The following is a 24,292-nucleotide window of genomic DNA, read 5'->3' on the forward strand; positions in this document are numbered from 1 at the left end:
GCTCGGCTAACGTGGGTACGTGAGAAAGCTTGCCAGTAGCTTCTCGTGGGTCGGTGGTTCTTCCCGGGGTTTTCCAGGGTTCTTCCTCCACCAATTATACTGGCCGCCATGTATAGCCTATTTTGTGCTGAAAAATGGCGTTAAACCCTACAACAACAACAACAACAACTGTTTTAGACATTCAGAGAGGCTCCGATGGGGACTTGACACGAGAATGACAGCATTATTTGGATAGTCATTACAGCAGGATTGGACAAGCTGTTAGAACTTGTTGATACAGAGAATGTTACTCATTTCCATTCGTATTTCCAGTGAGGCTTCGACATAGCCATTCAAGCTTGTTCAGTTGTAATCAGAAAACCTTGAGGAAAAAGTAGTTCTAGCCTCGATTGAGAGCTATGGCAGGTAATACGGGATTTGAAAACGATAGTATCGTTTACCTGCTTTGGGAATTTTAAGGTAAACTTCTAGCTCATCCTTGGGTAGAAAATAATAGGTATCTAATAAAGATACTTATCGACAGATTTGGACGAATCATGTCCATCAAGCCATTTAAACATGGGTGGTCATTTTCCAACACATCATATTGAAAAATGACCACCCATGTTCAAATGGTTTGATGGGCATGATCCATCCAAATCTGTCGTGTCGTATGATTACCAATTAATATGGAAATCGTGACGTCACCGAAAGTACACGGACAGAAAGACTGTTAACATGCAAGATATAAGAGACTGAAATCTCGTCGGCAATATTTCTTAGCAATTTATTGCAGACATGATCATGTCCATCATTTGTATCTTTAAAAAAAGAATAAAATAAAACAGCAATAATTCATTGACGTGTACATAATAAAACACTATTACTTAAGTTTGAATTAAAACAAAAGAAACTGGACTATTAAAATCGTCAGTAATACAACAAATGAGAACAAATCGTTCGAAATTATCACTATTTTGAACCTACGATTTAATCAGCGTCCAGTGTGATTTCAAATCATTTCTTTTTCAAACATATCGATTTGAGTAAAAGCTTTAAGTACGATTTAAAATTAGTTCTTCTGCCAACATGGAGATTTGAGTAAACAGTTTCAGTACGATTTCAAATGTTATTTTCCAGCATGAATATTTGACTAAAATATTTCAGGACGATTTCAAATCAGTTCTTTTCCAAACATCGAAATTTCATGGAAAGCATTTCTAGAGCAATTTTCTTCAGGTTAATTATCTTTCATTGGTTGATTAATATACTTCCTTCGGATATTGTCGGATTTATTCGGCTTCTATATCGTGTCCGTCAGGCAATGCTTTTGAAGAACTCACTACCAGGATGTAATCCAATACGTCATTTTAAGAGGCCACAATGACAATTTATTTCAAGAAGATACAGCAAAATGAAATTATTGTGCGTGTTGTTGTTGTTGTCGGGTTTAACGCCATTTTTCAGTACACGATAGGCTATACTTGGCGGCCAGTATTAATAGTGGAGGAAGAACCTGGAAAAACCCTCGGAAAGAACCACCGACCCACGAGAAGCTACTGGCAAGCTTTCTCACATACCCACACTGGTCGAATCTGAGACTCGAACCCACGCAGACAGGTGAGATGGCAGTGATCCGTAACGGAGAGCGTGTTAGACCACTCAGAGCCCCTATTGTGCGTGTAATTATACAAGATTGACTTTTTAGCTATTTAAGTTTTGAAGATACTGACATGGGAACACTAAAGATTTTCTACTAAAGTTAAACTGTGCATTTAGTTTGACATGCATACATTTGCACATGTACGCATATATGCAGACTTTCAAGCATTCTCTCTCAAATATAAATCTAAAGGTGAGTAACAAAACAAAATAAAGAAATGCTGGCATATATACAAGGAAAAGCAACCAAGAAAATGGTTTTGTATAGAAAATAAATTTATTGTATTATGTACCTACCAATTACAGGTAGAATCGTACATCTCACCGATATTTACATTAATTACACACTAACATGGAATAATAAATGAAAATAAGTTTGATATAGCATACTATAAAAACTGTCAAATTTAAGTTTTCCTATCACTAACATCTTTGATATTTTCCTTATTAAAATGACATGCAAAATGAATCTTGACAATAAATTAAAACATGTGGACTTCAAGAAATATTAGTTGAAAAGAATAATCAACAATACACACTAGGTATGACAATGTGGGACATTAAACGCTACAACTTTCAAATAAAATGTCACAAACGGATTTAATATTTTCATATATAGACACATATCGCTGTTAATTCATTATACCAGGCGATTAACTAGGCGTTGTCCGTTTTATTAATAAAAGACTGACCACTCTGTACTTTGTACCATCCTTAAATTGCGCTGTTTTAGTTTTTCGAGACATGCATATCGCATTATATCATAACAATATCCTCTCGCCAATTTTTTTATGAAATATAATTATTTCCAAAAAGACATACATTACTGGGTCAAGAGTTCTGATATTGGGCTGGTAATTGGATCAAAGTAAATATATTGTTTTCACCTACTGAAAATAGATTTGTGAACCGTATCCGAAAGTCACGGATTCCAGGAATGACATATCCAAACAATAGTTTGAATGTTATTCTTTGATTACAAGCTACTGTTCTTCTGTAGTAATTAAAATATTTCTACTAAACAAGGTCACGCGCTCAACTCCGTGTCAGTACATTTTCTCGCCTATGACTGATTGATACAAAACAAAACATTCACATCCCCTTCTAGAAAAAAAAAATAATTCACAAGTTTTGGATATTCTTGTTATTAGTATAACCTTTTAGTTATATATATATATATATATATATATATATATATATATATATATATATATATATATATATATATATATATATATATATATATATAGAGAGAGAGAGAGAGAGAGAGAGAGAGAGAGAGAGTCATTGGCGTAAACAACAGAAACAAAACTTTTTCTCATTAAATGGTTCAAAACTGATTGTCAGCATAGGTAATATCGAATACCTTGACTAATTAGTTTAGATAAAAGTATATATTATGACCATATATGAACCGATAATTTTCAATATGCTATGCGCATGCTGACTCCAGTTATTGTTAACTATGCGTCCCTTTTGTACTTAAAACACAATTTTCTGAATTATAAAGTGTATATATTAAGTACAAAATACATTGTGCATGGTAAATATTGAAAGTATATTAAAGAAACAGGTTTCTTTATCCAATAAAAGTTAATATTTCCTTGAATCTGAACATGGAGTCAACACTGGTGTGCGAGGTTGGGGAAGAAGGGGTTCAATTGCCCCCGGGCCGCTGAATTTCATAGTATTTCACCTTCACCATAATCTAATAGAGAGGCAATTGTTCCCAAAATTTATATTTAGGAGGGTTGAGAGATGGTTTAGGTTGGCAACGGACAAAAAATCTGTTTTCTGTTGCAATCAATCAAAGCTTCTTAACCCCGAACTAAATGGTCTGTCCCTTACCGATAATGCGCATATCATCTTCACATTCTGTGTTAGAACAAAAGCTACACTGAATGAATTGTACTGAAGATTGAGGCATACTGCCACTCTCATCACTTCTTTTTCTGTCAGAGAAAAGTTTTCCGAAATGATTAGTTTTGCCTTTTTGGAAGGCCCACATAGTTCTTTTTAGTGAGACTAGCATACTTTTTGTCATTTGATTATTGAGAATATATTTCATATGTTCATGGCGTATGATTCAGAAAAGCAAGCTACAATAACCTGAACAATTATGGCTTTTTAAACATGCATGCCACCCTTGATGGCAAAGTAATTAAAAAAAAGGTTTTATGTCTTAAAATTTCTGCAATAAACCTGATAAAACTGGTAAATTTCTTTTCAAATTGCAAAAATCGAATCTTGACAATGGTATTGAAGTGCTACATATATACAAAAGGACAGACAAATTTGTTTGTCAATTGCTTTTACTGTTGTATCAATACTTTCATGCTTATATTGTGGGGAGGCAAATGCAGTATAGTGAATTGCCCCACAGACAAACCACGTGTCCGACCTGACCTGTTCCTGGCAAAATTAAAAATTCGCTTCCGTTTGGTAGTGTGTGTACAGAACCTTAAAATTTGAGCCACAATCAAGTGGAACAAATCCAGATGTCCCGCTGCACCTGCACGTGAGGGACACACACAAACACATACACTCACAAAAAAAAGCTGATTGGATAAAACTGGCCATGGAATAAAATTAAGTAATAAAATAAATATTTTTCAAAACATAAAGATTATATCAAGTTTTGTCACTGACCATTTTTATCATTAATGATAAATGCAGTACAAATTTCACCCTTTTGTACAAAATTTGTATAATGGGATGCTCCAAATCGATTCATTGCTTAGAAGGCAGTGGAAAGGTAGCGATGCAAATCACAAAGTACATCTACAGTAGAGACAAGTCATTGATAGTCATTTAAATGAAAGGGTTTCTTAAATCACTGCATCTTTAAGTCTGCTGGATGAAGAGATGCATACTGTTAAATGCAACTTGTAATATATACTGACCCAGCACCAATACCTCATTTGTAATTAAAACACTAAATTTCCCTTGCATGAAACGTGTATTTTTCATTTTGATCGGATATTTGTGTTTGAGTAATGTATTGTGTCATACATCAGCTATCAACTACCATCTTTTTTTTCACAATACAAACATCATTTTGTTCTTTCCAGTCTTTTCCTTGATGCTTTTATCTCTGAAGTGACAGATTAATGGGTTTTTCATTCCAAGAATTTCTAGATCTGAATCTTTCATGCGAGAAAAGCGTTTTCCATCAAGGCCCTTTTTGTGCACGTGAGAGATGATTCTTTCTTCAATGCCGAAATAACGAAAAAACGTTGACATATCGTCCGTGGAAAATTCATATAAAGACCCATCTTTGGGGATGACTATGTCATGTTCCGGAATGAGCAATGTAGTCTCTGAAACAAGAAAGCGAACACGTAATATACAAGTAATCTTGCACTATTTGAAAAGTGTTTAATCAAAATTACATGCTCAGCTTCGTTCCATGTTAAGCTGATTATGACACGTTACAATGTTTTGGATACAATGAATTCCAGGTTAACACATAGGCTCCCAAATGTAACAAACTGGGCTTTACAAGAACGCTATATTGCTCTTCTGCTGTTACCTGCGTCTATTTCTGTTCCTTTATAATGACAAATTTTCCTGGGACATTTCAATGATGCACGTGTTAGAATTTGGGTTTCACGTTACTTGAAAGGTGAAGAAAAAGTAAAAGAAGAATAACCAATTTCTGTTGATGCTTCATAGAAAATAAAGCAAATCGTACGTGCCAGAGTTTCGGGGCAGATAGATGTGTAAAAAGCTCTTGATGTTTTTGGTCGTATTCCAAATTTGTAGAAAAAGGAAAATTGGGTTTATATTTTGTCTTTTTTTATCTCTAGAGAATTATAGAAGTCGATAGTATGAATTTTTTTGGGGGTGTCAACTGATGTAGTACCTGCTTAATGTGCATGATCAATATATTATCACTGCCTCGGAATGCGGCTGTTACAATTAGTTTCCCTATAGAAAGAGCATCCCAAAAAGGTAATTACCCCGACCTAACAATATTAACTAGCACATACACCAGGTGACTTGATGCAAAGTCAAGGGTGAATTCTACAATCCGTTAGCAGATTATAGCATCGCTGATATTTCATAGAACCAACGGCATTTGGCCATTTAATTATTTAGTCTGCCTACTTACGTCAACGGAGAGTTACTACAATGTTCTCTTTGAAAAAGAAATCTACATCAGAAGGAAAAATTTAAAAAAAAAAAACTCTTCGAAAGTGAACTCACGTGATCTTGGAGGATAACCAGAGCGAATCCTTTGTGATAGGTACTTCTCCGCGTTTTTCGGAGGGATGGAAGGCAGAGGGGGTAGTATGTCTTCTTTCAGATTTGGAATTGGTGGCAAATTCCTGTAAGGAGAAAACATCGATCGTTATGTATTTGTTTGCTTATATGAGTTGACTGATTTAACAAATTTCTAAGATGGTTGTGCAATCATTGAATCCCGTTCTTCCAGTCTAAGAAGGCAAAGACCTCTGAGCTTGATTAATGACGTCGGGAAATTTTCTTAGAATAGTTTTCAAGTTTAAATCCCTTCGTTTTAAGCACTTAATATGTGCTGAACTACCTTGCATCATAATCAACTGTACTCATAAATTTACCCATTTACTTTCAATTAGAATTATACTTATAAATTTACCCATTCACTTCCCATTCACTTTTCAATTTGAATCACACTTCATATTTCACCTATATATGTACCTAGATCCAGTGTAAAATCGGTTGACTTGAGTTAGACATAAAAAGCAACAGACACTTCATATATAAACAATCTTAGTTTCTAACTAACCTAAGCGCTATAATAATAATAATAATAATAACATCCGTTATTTATGCAGGCAGACATAATTAACTGCTAGTTTAAAGTATGTCCCTGCAATTAAAATAAATATACAAGACATACATGTATAATTAGAAAATCTTGCCGGGTTTTTATGGAAGGCAATTAGAAAACAGACAAACAAAACAAAAGAAAAACATAATATGCTTTGAATTTACAAACATTTACATGATTATGTCTAATGGAAGTCATGTTTGACAATTTAAAATGGCTTGCCTATTTAATCTGAACTGGATTGTAAAATGGCAACATAGTTTATACTGACCTAAATGAAAAAATAATAGCACCATCTATTTTCTTAATTTAAAGCGGTATAACCCTGGATTATTTTCCAGATATTTGTTTCCGTAAGAATCAATATAGCATTTAATACGCAGTATATAATATTTATTACGGTCTCCTTTTCGTTTACACGTAGGTTTGACAAAGATAAAACAAGAAATGTAACTCTTGAAAGTACAACAAGATATTCATTACGACAAAATGGCTGAAACCAATTTGTTCCTTGTAATTAGATTTGACTTTACATTCATCTGATGGCAACCCCCTAAACCAAGGAGAGACCCATTTTCACATTTTATGTTCGAGTTTTATCAACCCTTGTATGTATACTGTATTTGAAATTTAAAAAAACTATTACTGATAACAAATCTATTAAAATTGCATTTGTCATCTTTACAAAATTTATCAAATCATCTTAACACAGAGGTTTGCACGTATTCAAATAATTATATGATTTGTATTATGTTATAAAGTTACATTCCTGGAAGAAATGCTAGGCACAATAATATTAAATCTTTTTTTTACACAAAATTAAATATATAGAAACATATCCTTTATATGTCTGAAGACACGTATTAGTTTAACAGGATTTTGTGCGGTACTTTGTATTGATGAAAGTGATGTCTTTTTCAAAAGAATGGCGTGTTGCTCTTTGGACACCTTTAATGGAACTGAACTCCATTCGATTCCATATTAAGCATTTTAGATTTAATGTGCCACTGTTTGGTTACAAGAAGAAAATTAAAGCTGAATATATTTATTCATGTTTCGTGGTTTCATTTAAAGTGCATTATAATTTATTCATATACCCAGCTCTGACGGGGGCTGGTTGGGAGTGGAGAGCTGGGCAGGGAGTTGCCAAATATTGAGGACCTGTCTATGTTCTTCCGAGGATTTGCTCATTTGGAATGCCCTGACCTTTTTCGTTAAAAGTGTCTCTTAAGCGCTAAGAAGTTTGGACTAAATACGCCATTGTACCTTTCTGGGGTCTTGTGTTGTCCTAATTTTGTACTCTCAAAACCAGTGGATGTATACTTTTTCCATTATTATTTTATGCTTGCAGCTGTAATATTAACACTAGCAGCAATTATTTTTAAAATATTAAATTAATACATCGCAAATTTAAACATTGTTTGTACATCATGTTCTCAATAATGATGAAATTAACAATAACTTAGATCCTAAAGTGGGGCCCCGAGTGGCCGAGTGGTCTAAAGCGCTCTCCGTTACGGATCACTGCCATCTCACCTCTGTCTGCGAGGGTTCGAGTCTCGGATTCGGCTAATGTGGGTATGTGAGAAAGTTTGCCAGTAGCTTCTCGTGGGTCGGTGGTTCTTTTCGGGATTTTCCCGGGTTCTTCCTCCACCATTAATACTGGCCGCAACAACAACAACAACAACGACGACGATCCTAAAGCAGACGTAGTGCCCCACTATACAGAACTTGCATAATTATGGGTTACAATGAGCATTCTGACGAAAACTAATGTAATGCTAATGAGAGACCTCAGTTATGTGCAACATCTTGGACCAAAATGTGCATTGCTGGTTACACATGGTACCATCTGTAGCCTTCAAACCCTCTTTTCAAAACGACTGTTTTTTCCACTGTCATAAGAACTTTACTCGACTCAAAATCCTGCTTGGAAATATTCTGACCAATCATATGGCAGCATATGTACTCGAAATGCCAGGTAGACTTATAGGATGGATTGACCGGCTTATTACACCAACCAAATAATTCCTTGAAGAATTTTTACTTGTTGCTGTCTGATTTTTTAAAACCGGAACAATGTTTGTGGTTGAAATTCAAAATGTCTACATGTCATTAACTCAAGATGACGTACGGCTTTCACTGGTTTATTTTTTAAGACAAGCATGAATATTCCGAAAATCCTTTGGTATTTTATTGAGTTCCTTATCATTAACGCAGTCCTAATGCTGGTCAACAGAAAGATATGGAGGAAAATGTAAGAATACTCAGTTTTAGTTGTGATAGACATATAGACAATGGATAGATGGTCAAGAGATTTTAAGAGAAGCGACTTTCAAAAATGATTGCGATTTTGTTTTCTTGAATGAATTTAAAAAATATCTAGTTCTGAATTGCACTCTCTTTCTTTCAGAATGACCTGTGATTTTGACCTTTCATTGGAATATTTAGACGACTTGAAAAATAGGTACAGTGAATGATTGGTAAAAACCAGTTATCTACTATCAATAAAAAGCACGTAAGACATACGAACAAAGAGTAACCTATATCTCTAGTGGAAAATGGCCTTTAGCAATATTATAATCAAAGGTAAAATCGCCAGGTCGGTCTGGTCAAACTTAAGTACTAATGATAATAACCGGAAAACTAGAAGTGTTAAACAAACGGAAAAACCTAATGCCCTATATAATTTTATATTGCACCATGATACAGTTTGACCTGTTGGCCTCCCAAGAGTATTTGCCTGGACTTGTCACGTTGAATCGAATTTCCCGATAAGTATTTTATAGATCAAGAGGGGCCACATGGGTTAATCCATCGAACCATAAGACCCGATAGCACTGCCCGATATCATACAACATTAAGAGCAGAATAACTGGCAAGAGATTGATCCAAATCCATGGAAAGGCCAAAGTTTTGGATGTGGTCAGAAAAATCACATTATGTCCCAGGCTTTTATATATTTTCATCTGTTCATATTGCATACTGCAGTAAAGGCAACAAACACAAACTGTATATCTCAGCGTGGCAAATAAGGTGAACAGGTTATAAGCTGTAAATAGCATGCATGTCAAACACAGAAACAAAGAATCGACATTAATCAGAGATCAAATTGCCCGGTCGCTCTGGTCAAGCTCAATTAAAGGTGATAATTACTGGAAGATCAGAAGTGTCGGACAATCAGAAGAACCTAAGGCTATTAAGAACTACTACTGGACCATGAAACAGTGTGACCTGTTGACCCCCCTCCCCAGTCCTTGCCTGGACATGAAATGTTGAATGATTATGGATTTTAAGGCGCAAGAGCACTGTAAGGCTATATAGTGCAAGTAACGTTGAAAGACTACAGTATTATCCTTCTTTCACAGATTCTTCGAAAGGTTTACCTACCCAACGTTTTGTGAAATACGTTGTTTGTAAATTTTTTATACTTCACCTTTAGTTTCCACCATATAGCCACTACTGTGCTGAGGTTCCTTAAAGAGCTTCACACACACACACACACACACACACACACACATCGCAAATCGGAGACACAATACCTTCATCGCGATGCGTTCTTTTGAGATAAAGAGATGCCACATGGACTAACCTATCGAACCATAAGTCCTGATTACGTTGTCCGATATAGAAAAATATTTTACGAGGAAAACGATCGGTCTAATATCATGGATCGGCCAAAGTTGAGGATGTGGAAAGAATAATTGCTTTATGCCCCTCGGCTTCCAGTATCTCTTAGGTCTCACTGGATAGTTTCGTATTTTGACCCCCCCCCCCCAATTTTTAAGGTAGAAGGCATGAACCTAATTATCACAAGCCTAGCATTTATAAATTCACACATAAGCTAAATCTATAATGTGGTTCAGATTTACTTTGAGTTAGGCTTGGAAATAGGTTGGCTTGTTGGTGACTGCCTGTCACAGTTAGATTTGCACTGGAGATCAAATGCGTAACTTGGGCTGCAAATGAGCTGTCGACTTGGCTTACGTATTTATGTGTGTCTGCTACAGAGGTAAATATCTAAAAATCTAGATGGTTGAGGGGTGATGAAAAGTATGCTGATTTGTTATAGTACTAGTGAACTTCATTCATGCATAAGGCACATACTGATTCTTTTAGCTGCCTTGTCACAGAAAAATATTCAAAATAGCTATTTCTTGTCAAAAATGAATGTACAATTTAGGGCTTGGTGGCAGTGTTGGTTCAGTATAAAAACCACCAGTTGCATCAGGAATTAACCTGATTACTGCAGTCAAAATCTCACATGTATGCTTTCTACAAAAATCATTAGTTTGTTTTTATTTGTATCTTCAGTGTAAAATTATTCTCATTTTTCTGTAATTGGTCATCGTCGGATGAAAATTCACCAGATAAACTGTCCAGTGAGACCTTACACGTTCACAGGTTGGAAGTTTGTAAATAATAGTGGTCACCGCGCCGAATACAGGTCAGAGGATTTGGGTTAATAGGTTATTAGGGAATATACGCCAAGTGTAAAGCATTTTCAAGACGACAGTTCTGATAGAGCGGGCATTGTTTAAGTGACAAGATATATTAACGCACCAAGGTCTATATCCAATTTTATGTCGCCACACACTGTATTAAATATTATTCTGTTAGGTATACAAACTCGATATAAAAAGCCTTTTTTTTCGGGGGGGGGGAGGGGCGAGGCACCAGACAGCTCTCCCCCCATCTGTCGAAAGTTTTGGTTTAGTGGGTTTAACGCTCTTTTTTATCCCATATATGACGGCCTGAATATTTGGTGAAGTTAGAACCGTAGAAAATCTCTGGGATGAACGAATGACCCGTGAAAAGCTACTGGCGGGGTTTATCACATACCCACGTTGGCTGAGCAGAGACTTGGACCTAAGCGGACCAATATGATTAAATTCAGATGTCCACTGTCCTAAGTAGCACAGTGGAGATCCTATTTTAATGAGATTGCATGCGGATAAAGGTGAGACGTGTGAATTATCTGTAAAGGCGAGCTACAGAGACCACTCGGCCACCCGGGGTCTTTTCAGTACGAAAGAAAATATATGTGAATAATATGGTTCCAGAAAACATGAATAGGAATCTAATATAGCCACCTTAACTTCACAGGTGAAATTCGGACAATCGCTCTCTACTGGTTCAACATAATTTTTAATCCTTATTAACATCCAACTGAAAAATCATTCAATTTTATTTTTTAACTGAGCGTCACTTCGTTGTTTAAATTTTATCATCAACATATTGCATCATGTCCCACCCAGTCACATTATACTGACACCAGGCTGACTAGTCCTAAGATTTATCATCCTCATGTTGAGCGCCAAGCAAGGCAGCTGCAAGTACCATTTCTGTAAGTCTTTGGTATGACTCGGCCGGGGTTTGCACCTGCGACCTCCCTCGTCCGAGACTGACGCTCTAACCACTTAGGTCACCGATCGGTCTATATAGAACGGAGGTAGACCATTCACATTTGGAAGATTTTTTTTTTTTAAATACAAAATTGTACATGTTCCATGAGTGGTTCCCCTTCGTAATTACAAATCATGAGGTTATACAATTTTTCAATATTTTTGGCCTTTGTTAGTATTCATGATATAGGAATATTTTCATGTCTAGTGTGAACAAGTTTCAGTTATATCAAATAATGGAATTCATCGTCAGTCTTTTACCTTCATCTGAAACTAATATAAAGTCTGTTTGATGCACAATGAGTGCCACTAAAATTGATAAGATGAAGAAAAGAGAGGATGCATCTGAAAATGATAGAGCTTGCACTGCAAGTACATATTCATTTCATAATTTTTAAGTTTATGTTCCTTATTACGATCATTTTATATGCATCTGATATAACTGGATGTCCATACGACTTACTGACTGCTCAGTCAATAAGTGGGATTACCCAATAGTAACCGTGAGGTTTTTGTGGGTGAATCATTAGATCACACCTTGTCTAATGGCTGTTAAATCTACATAGTAGTACCTTGTGCTAATTCGTATAAGTGCTCCTATGTGAACTACTGACGTCTAGTGAACCCATTTTAACAACGTTTTCAAAATATTATGGAAAAGTGCACAGCATTATATCGAGAAATGACTTCCAATTCGAGTGAATTCAAATGTCTTAGTCATACTTTTAAAATGCAATTTTACGACAAGTCAATGGATATATGTATACTATACAGGTTATATACGACCCCTGCCTACGCATAGATCAGAAATACGAGCTTTTGTGTCATCGCTTACCTAGCCTAAAGAAACGCATTACGTAAACATATATGCCACAGCATATATTCCAACTTCAATAAGTATTGAGAGATTTTGAATATATCAGGCAGTCAATGATTATAATCAAACATTTAAGAGAGTACAAGTCATACAAGCGATACTGAAGAGGAATATGTAGCAAGCCTGCATTTTCATCATCAAAAGTTGAATGTTAATTTTTCTTTAAACAATTATGATGGTTTACTCCTTTATTGTCCTAAACAGTTTTGGTTGGTTTACGCCAAAACAAGGTAGCTCAGCGGTTAATGCGTTTTGCTCGTGACCAGAAGCGTGTGGGTTTGACTAATACGTCATTGCAAGGTCGATGTCATTGGGCAAGGCAGCTTGGTCTGCTTGTCTGAAGACGGCATAACATTCACTGTGTTCATGTGCCGTAAACCACAAGCCAAAACAATGTATCTCTCGTCCGTACAAACACGTATAATCTTACAAAAGTCAATAGAGTAATAGTGACAAATTAGGATAATTAAAAAATTGATGAAGAATGCGCGTACACTACTTTCTCTACAATTTTTTTTTCATAACTGAAAACTTTCTTGTCTGGTATGCGCAATAAAATACTCAGTAATCCTAAGGACACATACAATATTTTGCAATTTGAATGTCACCTTTATATCGGAGCCTATTATCCATCATTCTCAAATTGTAACGTTTTATCATCGTTTCTAGTCACCACAAGTGCATGAGGCTTTATATACATGTAAAGTCTCCCTTCATATATCAACAATCATCTAATCATCACTATAATGTATGAAAGCGCTTTGTCAAACTATGAACTACAACTACGCATGTGCATTCGTGGCTGCCAAGTTATTATGAAAAATTGTTCATAGTTGTGTCGTGAAGCATCAGTCTAGCTACTTCGACTGGAAGCAAGTGTCGCTGGCCTATATACATTTCTACATTCTAACATTACCTACTTGAACTGGAAACGATGTGTAGTTGGACCTTAGCTACTTCAACTTGAAAAAAAAGAAGTATCGCTGGCCTGTAACTTTCTACAATACAATGTTAGCTACTTGGAATGGAAACAAGAATTGTAGCAGGCATATAACTTTGTACAATACAATGTTAGCTACTTGAAATGGAAACAAAAAGTGTCTCTGGCCTGTATGTTTTTACAATACAATGTTAGCTACTTGGAATGGAAACAAGAATTGTCGCAAGCCTATAACTTTGTACAATACAATGTTAGCTACTTGAAATGGAAACAAAAAGTGTCTCTGGCCTGTATGTTTTTACAATACAATGTTAGCTGCTTGGAATGGAAACAGAAAGTGTCACTGGTCTGCAAGTCTGAAGACAATAATGCTAGCTAAATGGGGGCCAGACGCGTAGCTGGCCTATAAATTTGTACACTGAACTATTTGCTACTTGCACTAGGGACACCACCAATACTACTACTACTACTACTACTACTAATATGCTTTGTATCCAGTATGATCTAACTAGCTAATGAATAAATTATATAGCTGGCCTGCCATGTTGCCACCCTAGAATGTTATCTACTTAAACTGGAAATATTTCAGTAATCGCTTTAAGCCAAATTAGAACAAAAAATCCATTGTCTTCGGTTTTATTATCAACCAAAAACAGTCATAAATCATTGCCCTATAATTACGTTCCCTGAGTTTATAAACCACCTTTAGTCGTTCTTTATATGGATCAATATTGTTTTTTTTACCTAAGCAAATTTCTAGCAAGATTACTGGAGAAAATACTAACTTAGGAAAACTTCACAGCTGACACATTTCGGCTGATACACTTATTGTGTACAGTGTAACTTCGTGAACACGAAAGTAGTTTTTTTCGGCTCCGCTTTTCGGAAGCAAGCACATTATTTTAAATAGATATTCGGGGTGTCCAGGAGTGGGGTGATATTGGTCTAAAGTGATCGCCTTTACAGACCACTGACATTTCACCTCAGTCCGCGTGGATTTGAGTCGAAGGCTCGGTCAACTTGGGTATGTGAGAAAGCTTGCAAGTAGCTTCCCGTGGGTCAATGGTTTCACGGTTTTTTTCCTGGATTCTTCCTCTACAAAATATACTTTTGTCGCAATGTCTAGCCAGCCAATCTTATGCTGGAAATTGGCATTAAACCCACTACAACAACATATGTATTAGGCTTAAAAAACAAATAATTTATTGAGTAATAATAAACAAGGTGTCTATAAAGTTATGTTCGAAGGACTCAAGACCTTGGTATCAGGTATACAAACTTGTGCTACCACGCTGGAGTTTGTGTGTGCCTTTATTTGCGTATGTTTGTGTCCTTCTACGTTTGTTTAAGATAATAGAACATTATTCAGGATTACGAATACACTACCACTGCTGACGAGAAGAGAACGACAAAAGGTGAAAGTTGGAAGATGAATGGTCTATCAATAACGGAGAAGAGACTTTCAGCTTACAGATAGTCTTTGCGGACATCCGTCCAAAATGTTAACTTAAACCATTTATGCGTTGTACGGGGAAGTCAATTTTGTTTATATAGTATTTTAGCAAAGACTCAAAACGCCTTCACAATCTAATGAACAGAATATATAAACTGTAAATAAACTGCAAATAATTCAAAAGTTTTGTATTTTAACTTTAGCACTTTCTGTGACGTGCGCACAGCTAATATAGTCAGATACGACTACTTGCTGTAGAAAAAAAGACAATAAGGCTGTGCTATGTGATTATTTTCGTCATGCATGTCGTATTATTTAACTTTTCGTTCATTATTTATTTGGTTTTAATTCTGCTCTTCTTTGAGGTAAGGGGTCCTTTCAAAATTAAAACAAGCACTTTCTGTGACGTGCGCACAGCTAATATAGTCAGATACGACTACTTGCTGTAGAAAAAAGACCATAAGGCTGTGCTATGTGATTATTTTTGTCATGCATGTCGTATTTCAAAGACACGAGTCATCAGCAAATAAATGCATTTATTCGGTCTTTTGTTTTATTAGAACGCGCACTTATAAAGTGTAATAATTGTGTTCCAGTGTGAAAATATAGTGTCACGATTATTTAGTGGCAATTGCTTTCCAGTGTGAATATGTAGAGTTCCAATTATTTTGTTGCAATTGTGTTCCAGGGTGAATATATAGGGTCCAAACTATATTCTGGTAATTGTGTTGCAGGGTGACTGTATAGGGTCCCAATTGTGATAATTCGGTTCCATTGTGAATATATGGGGTCCTAATTATCTTGTGGTAATTGTGTTCCAATGTGAATTTCTTACGATTGCGCATTGGAAGTTTACTATTGTACAAGTCACACGGGTCATGTAGGCATTCAACACCGACTATTTCAGTAAAGGGTGTAATTTTTTTAGAATTTTATTCTACATACCTTTAAGTGGTAAGTACTCACTTCACTTGGATTCCTAAAGATCCATATTCCTTTGGGATGTCATTATTTAGACTCTATGAGAGGTGCATACGGCAAACTCAATGTTATAGTACGTAGACATTTACATTTTTGGACGAAATGAACCGAAAGGTGTGAGCCAGTACAATCCGGATTGAATGTCGCGCGCTGTAATGTAACAGTAAAAGCTACGCATAGTGTTAAACAAATTCGTACTACCCTTGACTGTGACGATTCCACTCGACGCGCTCTTATTTTGACCCAAGTTTAGTTCATGGCCACCACTGTAAACGTCCACAGCGATATATAATTTTCGTCTGGAAGTTTCTTGGTGACAGTTAAGGTCCAGAGTATTTAATAATCATGACTGAATAGACTTTGGTTAAAAAAATTAGTGTTAAATTTTAAAAGAACAGTTTATATTTCATTTAAAATGAGTAAATGCGCATACACAACCCATGTGACTTGTACTATAGTTAGTAACTATTTGCAAATTGTCGAGGTCTTTGATGAAAAATCCAGGGATAACTCGAAACGGTATCCAAATCATGAAAGACTTTATTAGAGCTTAAGCATATAGATTCAGTCAGGGAATAAAAGGCACTTAAAGAGCTTTTGTGTCCCTGTAAAGCGGCAAAACAACGTCTTTGTGACATGATAACATCTCATAACAAAAGGAATTTAAAGAAAGGGTTGGGCCAATACTAAACGAATTGAATGAAACGTCCGGTATACAAATGCTAACTGGTATTTACAAAAGCAAGTCAACCTGCTTTTAACCGACTTTGTTTACTTTTGAAGGCTTCCACATACAATTAATATTCTCGTAGCCATACTAAAGTTTGTATATCATTAATATGGATCTGAACCAATGGTTTATTACATCGTGTCCAGTAACCTTGCACACATTGTATATGAAGAACCCGGTAAAATACTAAGAATCATATTAAACTTACTTTAAAAAAAAAAAAAAAAACTACATGAATAGCTTTTGTGAAAAATACTTTCATTTTTTATTATTCAATTATATATAAATATTAAGAAATCAAATTTCATAAAAAGGAATGCGTTGTATTCTATTTGCTACTTTTTATTTGATTTGTCCCTCGATGATATATATATTCTGTTTAGAACAACGTTTGCAGCCTCGACCTTCATCAACAGTATGCACAGTTTAAGATTATATGCAAAATGTTGCAATGAAGAACATGATTTATCTTCTAGTATGAACGGTTTTGTCCTTGAAGTATCCATAGTCATTTGGTCAGTCAATCGAAGGAAACGTCTACAAAATCATCATCAAACCAAACCTGTTGGAAGGGTGAGTACGCCAGACCATGACGACGTCTAGAGCATAAATGACGTCACATATAAATTTTACGAAGAGTGCGTAGGCAAGCAGTTGATTACGTGTGCAGCATCAGGTACGTCACATCCACCTTGATGACATGGTGCGTTAAGGACGCAACGTGCATATTTTAGGAGGGGTTGAATAATTCAGACCTTGATATGACGCATCAAGTACGTCACATCCATATTGTACGAAGGTCGAGTAGGTCAGCCCTTGATGACGTGTGGAGCATCTGTTACGTCAAAATAAGCAGGGTCGTGTTTTGATGGTTCTGGCCAGGCACAAATTTTACTTAGCCATTGGTCGTGGGGTAATGAGGGGTTTGGTGTGCCCTATTTAGTTGTTGTACATGGAATTAATCTCAGGATGGCGAAACAGGAGAGCGTCGTCTCTATTATTTTAACATTTTTTCGCTCGTGACCAATTCCTTTTTTCCTCGGTGACCAATTCTTCCTGAGAATAGACATCTTTGGCCAGAGAGCCCAAACACTCTACTTTTTCAGTCTACAATAACTATTGGGTATTAATTTATACCTTTCGTAATATAGTATTCTATTCCAACTCTTACCAAGTAAATGCAAAGCAATTTTCGTTGACAAGAATGTATTTTGGGAACTATTCTAAAGAAAAAAGGTCAAGGATTGGGAATTATTTAGTTTCTTTTTATTTTTAAGTTTCACGTTAATTCAGATGGTCACCGACAAGGCAGGCATTTTTAAAAAAGTATAATGTCATTATGTTCGGAACTGTTTTTGGCTTTCTACCTTAATTGTGATCGTCTGAATGCATAAATACTCTCTCGATTTCCAGTCTAAGTACACGATATAATCCTAAATACAATTCTGCACTGTATAAAAGCGTTTGTTTCTCCCACCCACCCTCCCCCAGTAGTACTAAAGAGCGTGACCTTCGCATATGCACCGACTATATACGTCAAATAATACTTAACGTACAGTTTACAAACCGGTCGATACTGGTAAGTTATTGTTCAATACAGTGTGGGTAACAAACATACAAAACTTTATAAGTCACCCACAACAAAAGTATTTCAGATGGTAAAAGAAAAAGCAAAGGGGACAAACTCGCAAATCAAAAGCAACTGTCATCTGAATACACAAAGCATACCAGTAATTTGTTTAATTGGATGACATAATTAGTCAAGAATTTCAAATATGCCTTCTCTCATTTATAAATTATGTTTGTCGCCCACATATGCACCTGTAAAGAGTCTAGTCTTAAGTCTTATTAGGTAACAATCACAACCCTCAATTTTCTATGAAGAAAATACCTTAATTTGTATCTAGGTTTATAACCTTGTACAATGCTGTGGAGACGTGTTCAACGTACAAGGTCAAATGATCCGAATTTTGTTTTCATCTAAGAAATTTTCAATCAGTCAATGACACTAATGGAATGGTAGTCGCTTGTTAATGGGACAATTTATTTTATATAAAATACATTTTACCTAATTTAAACTCAATTTTATTTTATACAAAATATACTTTACATCATTTAAATTCCATGTTACTTGTATACAAAATATATTTTACATTAGTTAAGCTCCTTGGCGAAAGTGGCATTTAATATCAAGTACATCAAACAGGTCAGAAAAGGCGGCATGATTGAACACCATTATCTTTCTTTTGGAAAGAAAGGCTTAATATTCCTATGAACTTGATGTTTACAAATTGTTAAAACTTAAGAAAACTTGCTTACATAACAGTTTCCATATCTTAGATCTGTGTCTGCCAGACTGAACATCAGTATTTTATATTTAAGAACATAACGCAACAAAAGCAAACAGTCAAAGAGTCCACAGCATATGGGAGACATACGCTTCCAAAATTTAAAATGAGTCATCATTTTATGCAACCCATCTACCAAGCAGACTTTTCAAAAGCTTATATGAAAGTACACGTTTATTTAAAAACCAATATCCGTATATTGTATACTCTCTCTTTGAACGTAAATCTGATTAAAAAATCAATCTCTCTCATCAACTCTCACACCACGCATTGGAAATTATTAAGCACTATAGTGGATAAATTAAGGGTAGGCCAGGTGAAATGATCCGAGAAAAGATATTCAAACATGTATTTGCCAGTTTTTACGGCCACTTTGCCATACAAAAATTGCATAGAGTACCGCGTACAAAAAGGGATTTAACGGCCGCGAACCAGCGCGGCCTTACTCTCTTCTTTTACAGGCTAGTGCAAACTGTCGTCAATTTTGTGGTAAATTAAAATATTTTTCAATGCTTTGAAGTTCAAACGATGAGAAAACACACCATTCATGATTAGAAAAAGTTTATGCAAGCATGATAATGTCAAAAAGTATTTTCCTTTCCCGATGTTTGCAGTTCAAACCCTTTCCTCGTTAAGAAAGTTTTAATTCACATGGTTTTAAAGCCCTCTTATAAAACAGTGATGAATGTACATGTATACCTAAATCAAAAGGCAAAGATCTATAACACGAACGATAGAGACGTCCACTTTCATTGGCCCGGTATTCTTTTGAAAATAAATAAAAGTATTTGAAAAATCACGCAGGTAAAGTAGAGGACACTCACTCCAAAAGCACGTACGAAGACAAGTTCCGTTTTGTAGTTGTTGTTTTCAGTAAACACTGTTTCTGTACGAATCTGTTCATTCTTTTCATCGAGGCTTTAGATGTAGTGCGACGTCGTCGATTTGCTTGGAACATATTATGCCATCAAAAACTGGTATAACTGATTGACCGGGAATTGTAAATCTTGAGAGAGCATCGGCAGCCACAATTTCACAAAAATATCGGTCCATTACCGGTCACAAGAACATCATCCCACAGACGGAGGAGTGCAAACAGAAACATATTCGTTGCGGCAGAAATTGATGTAGGAGAACAAGTCAAATTTATTTTGTTCAACTGAGAGAGATAATGGATTAATATTGTATGTCCAAGAAACTGTTTGTCGTTAAGATGGGTTTTCCCTTATAACGCGAGTTTCCAGTCAGTAGCCGGCAAACAGATTACAAAATCTTGTTTCAGAGAAACCTTTCTTTAAAATACATCTTTTTTTTCTGCCATTGGACCATACGTTCTTGACTGTGATGACAAGATGACAGAGGACCATATGTAACAACAGTACTAGATCAAAGTTCTTGACTGTGATGCCACGATGACAAGGGACCGTTTGTGTGTGTGTATGTGATTTGGATTTTTAACGTAGCCGTAACAATTTTTCAGTCATATCGCTACGATGTCTGCAGTGTGGCAGTTTATAGTGATGTCTAGCACTGATGCACCATGCCGCAGACATGCTGCATGATGTCCCACCCAGTCACACTATCCTGACACCAGGCGGACCAGTCCTAACAATAACCAGGAAAGGAACTGCAAGGCGCAGAATAGAAGAATGAACTGGGGTTATGTCTGAAGGGGGGGGGGAGGGGTATTTAGTATTACTATTAGACATCCCCCCCAAAAAAAATCAACATAACCATCCAACCAACCAACCAACCAAAGAAACAAAAACAAGAAAGGCTGGTTTAAGTAAACAGATCGGATGTGTCGTGACCCTCTTGTCTCGTGAACTGTATTAAGAACATAAATGCCATGTAATACGTTACAATGTGTCATGCAGGTATAAAATTAATTACGTGCTGCATTGGAACTTCCTAAACATTCCATCACTGTACAAATATGAAGCATGCGTGACTAGGCTTTAAGACACACCAGTGATGAGCAAGAATATTTGTTGCACAAATAAACATGTGCATGTGGGAATTACCGTTTTATTTTCGGGGTGGGGGGATCCTGGGATATAAAAATATATTCTGGCTCTGATTTATGGAAACATGGATCTACTGTATCCATTACATTAGTCCGCAAGGAAAATGCCCGGCTGTTACTTTGTCTTTTATATTACAAGATTACTGTGATTTTTCTCGATTTTCTTTAACAGCCTATTTTTATATTTTATATGTATTGTAACGCTATGGATTCGTGTTGATATTAATATACACACGAGGATTATATTATTGTATTTCATGAGCAACATTTGATAACATAACTTACTGCAAATCAATTTGATTAATTCACGAAGCAGACAAAAATGCAAGTGAGAATTAAAATTAATGTCAATATTAAATTCATGCATTTCTTTTCAAAAACTCCAATAATAAACTGAACATGATATACTTTAAGGATAAACTGATCAATATATGCTTAAGAAAAAGTGAACACGGTACATTTAACAAATAAACTAATCGTGATATGGCTTGGTTTGGTTTATACGGCAAAGCAACACAAGTTGGCTATTTAGTGCCGAGGCAGTTGGAGAAAAGTCCCTTGCCCAAGGACTCACCATAGTAGCTGACCCAGGCTGGCGCCATGGTAGGATTCGGTCGTGAGTCCGGCATGCTAACCACTGAGCTACCACGGCTCCAAAGAATAAGATACACTTCATGGAAAACTGAACATATGTGAATTACAAAGGCAAAGGGAAGCTTCTTTGTCTATACTTACATGTATAATTGAACACAATATTGTATTACCATAGATCATGTATAGTGTTGCTGGCAGTAAAATATTATATTTCATATAACAAAAGAAACTCTATCATACATGGCCATTCACCTCGCGACTTTACTTAAAATAAACTCAGGCCAGGCAAACTCTAAACCAGCCATGTTAGATATGCGTTCATAACTAAACAATCCATCACATTTACGTTCTGCGTGAGCATTTATATTTGACTTGTCATATTTCATACATGTACCCCGTTATATGTACTTATTCTTGTGGTGGAGATGAACAAAATAGAGCAAATTAGCACACTTAATTCATCATTTTTAATTTGTACATCAGATCTTTTTCAGCTATACCTTTCAGAAAGCGTTATTATTAAGGGTGCAACGTGACGACCCTGAACCCTTGTTTAGGGTGGAATGATTTTGTTTTTTTAATTGGGATGTCTTTTTAAGGGTGGTCTGACCTGGAACACGTTTTTTATGGTCAACTGTTTGTACACCTTGGGTTTGCTCGTGTGGCATCACTGTACCAACATAAGGGCTCTAGCACCATGATCTTGTTGGCGTTTCAAACCAAACAGAGGCTTATTTATGTTTTCAGGCAACAGATGTGGTGTTGTTCACCGTCTTTGATAAGCTCTGAATAATTACGTAAATTTAATAGTTACATCTCTTTCAACAAATATATACAAGAGTTTCTCCTTTTCATTTGTTCGGTATGTTTTCAAACTAAACATTGCAAATTGTGGATGCAGATGTATAGTGAAAGGTATAATGAAATGGACTGTTCTACCAACCAAAAATGAACAGCTTGCAGTTTGCTTGGTTGTTAACAACGGCAGTTTCAGTTTGGTTTGAAACAATAAAAAGTTGACAGTGTTTTGGGACATTGTGCGACAATCAGGTTTGATATTAACAATTGATGAATGAAATGACCAAGTTTCTATGTGTGTGTGTGTGTGTGTGTGATTAGGATTTTTAACGTAGCTTTAAAAAAAATTAGTGATATCGCTACGATGTCCGAAGTGTGGCAGTTTATAGTGAAGTCTAGCACTGGGGCATCATGCCGCAGACACGTAGCTTCATGTCCCACCCAGTCACATTATCCTGACACCAGGCCGACCATTCCTAACACTAACCTCTTAAGGCTGAGCGCCTAGCGAGGCAGCTGTTAGTACCATTTTTGTAAGTCTTTGGCATGACTCGGTCGGGTTCGAACCCACGACCTCCCGCTTCCGAGGACTAAGTTTTGTACATTTTCCTTATCACTGATTATATTGACTTTTAAAAGGGGAGAGGGTACTAACAAACGGGATAGAAGGCAAAAACGAAAGGTAAAACTTGGGATTGGTTTTGATTATGTGGGTTTGACGCAATTTTTTACACTACATAATTCAAGTAACTTACATGCTGCGAATCATGTACTAGGATCTTAGCTTGTGCATACAAAGCTACTGGACACGTGAAAATTGCAAATGTATGTGGGGAGTTGGCAGACTTTTTGTGAGTTCTATGGAGACAAAATGAGATTGCTAAACAGTACATATTAATGTCAACAGATAAGACAGATATCCGCCATCTGTGTCGATGGTTAAGTTGCACGTTTGGTTCCAACAACGATAGTTGTGCATGCATGAGCGCTCTCTATTACATTTCAAAATACTTGTCGTCTGATACATCATTACATTATTTTACCTGCGTGTACCTGGCTATGGCATCCATTTGCTTTAACTGTATGGAGTTAACTAGCTGTTCTTCTGCATAATTTCACTGTTGACCATTAATACATGGTCTTTTGTAATATTAAATAGAAATTAATATTTAGGTAAAGTGTTTTATATCTATCAACATATACATAGCAATTGCGACAGACGTCACCCTTACATTTATAATTGTATATTTTTTACATGCTTACCGAAGACCGTCCGTTGATCTTGGGGTGGAGGGTGTAGAATCCGAGTCTTTTTCGTTAGGTAATTTCCCATTAGAAACTTTTCCATTGGAAACGGTTCCATTGATCGTAGTACCATTGACATGATGTTGTAGAGGTTTCATTTTGAGAATTTCTTGCACATCTGCCATTGTGTTCGAACCGTCGTCTGTTAAATGTCAAATATCGTCAGGAGTACTGCGTGGGTAGAAAGGGTTGGTCATACAATGTTACTCCCTGAAAATGATGCTCCCATTGATGAAATATTAATACTATTCAGTAAGTGTGGTGCAGAATTAAGTTCTTGTGCCCACCGTGGTTATGAGAATGTCTCGATCAACCGAGCATGGATCGCCCTTTACAAAGCAAAACATTCGGGATAATCTACATGCCCTGGCATGCGTG

At 36.1% G+C, this 24,292-nt stretch overlaps 1 protein-coding gene across 1 annotated transcript; it reads right to left on the reverse strand.

The window, feature by feature from the left end:
• Window positions 1–1,896: 1,896 nt before the first annotated feature.
• Window positions 1,897–24,292, reverse strand: LOC149806695 (uncharacterized). The gene is made up of 3 exons (XM_089956686.1): window positions 23,873–24,292; window positions 5,851–5,972; window positions 1,897–4,961 (listed from the first exon to the last, which is right to left on the reverse strand). The coding sequence occupies exons 1-3, from the start codon at window positions 24,037–24,039 to the stop codon at window positions 4,681–4,683; spliced, it is 570 nt and encodes a 189-aa protein (XP_089812812.1). The 5' UTR covers window positions 24,040–24,292; the 3' UTR covers window positions 1,897–4,680.

Source organism: Sinohyriopsis cumingii, chromosome 1, assembly GCF_028554795.1.
Source record: "Sinohyriopsis cumingii isolate HCF-2022 chromosome 1, ASM2855479v2, whole genome shotgun sequence".
NCBI classification, from domain to species: domain Eukaryota; kingdom Metazoa; phylum Mollusca; class Bivalvia; order Unionida; family Unionidae; genus Sinohyriopsis; species Sinohyriopsis cumingii.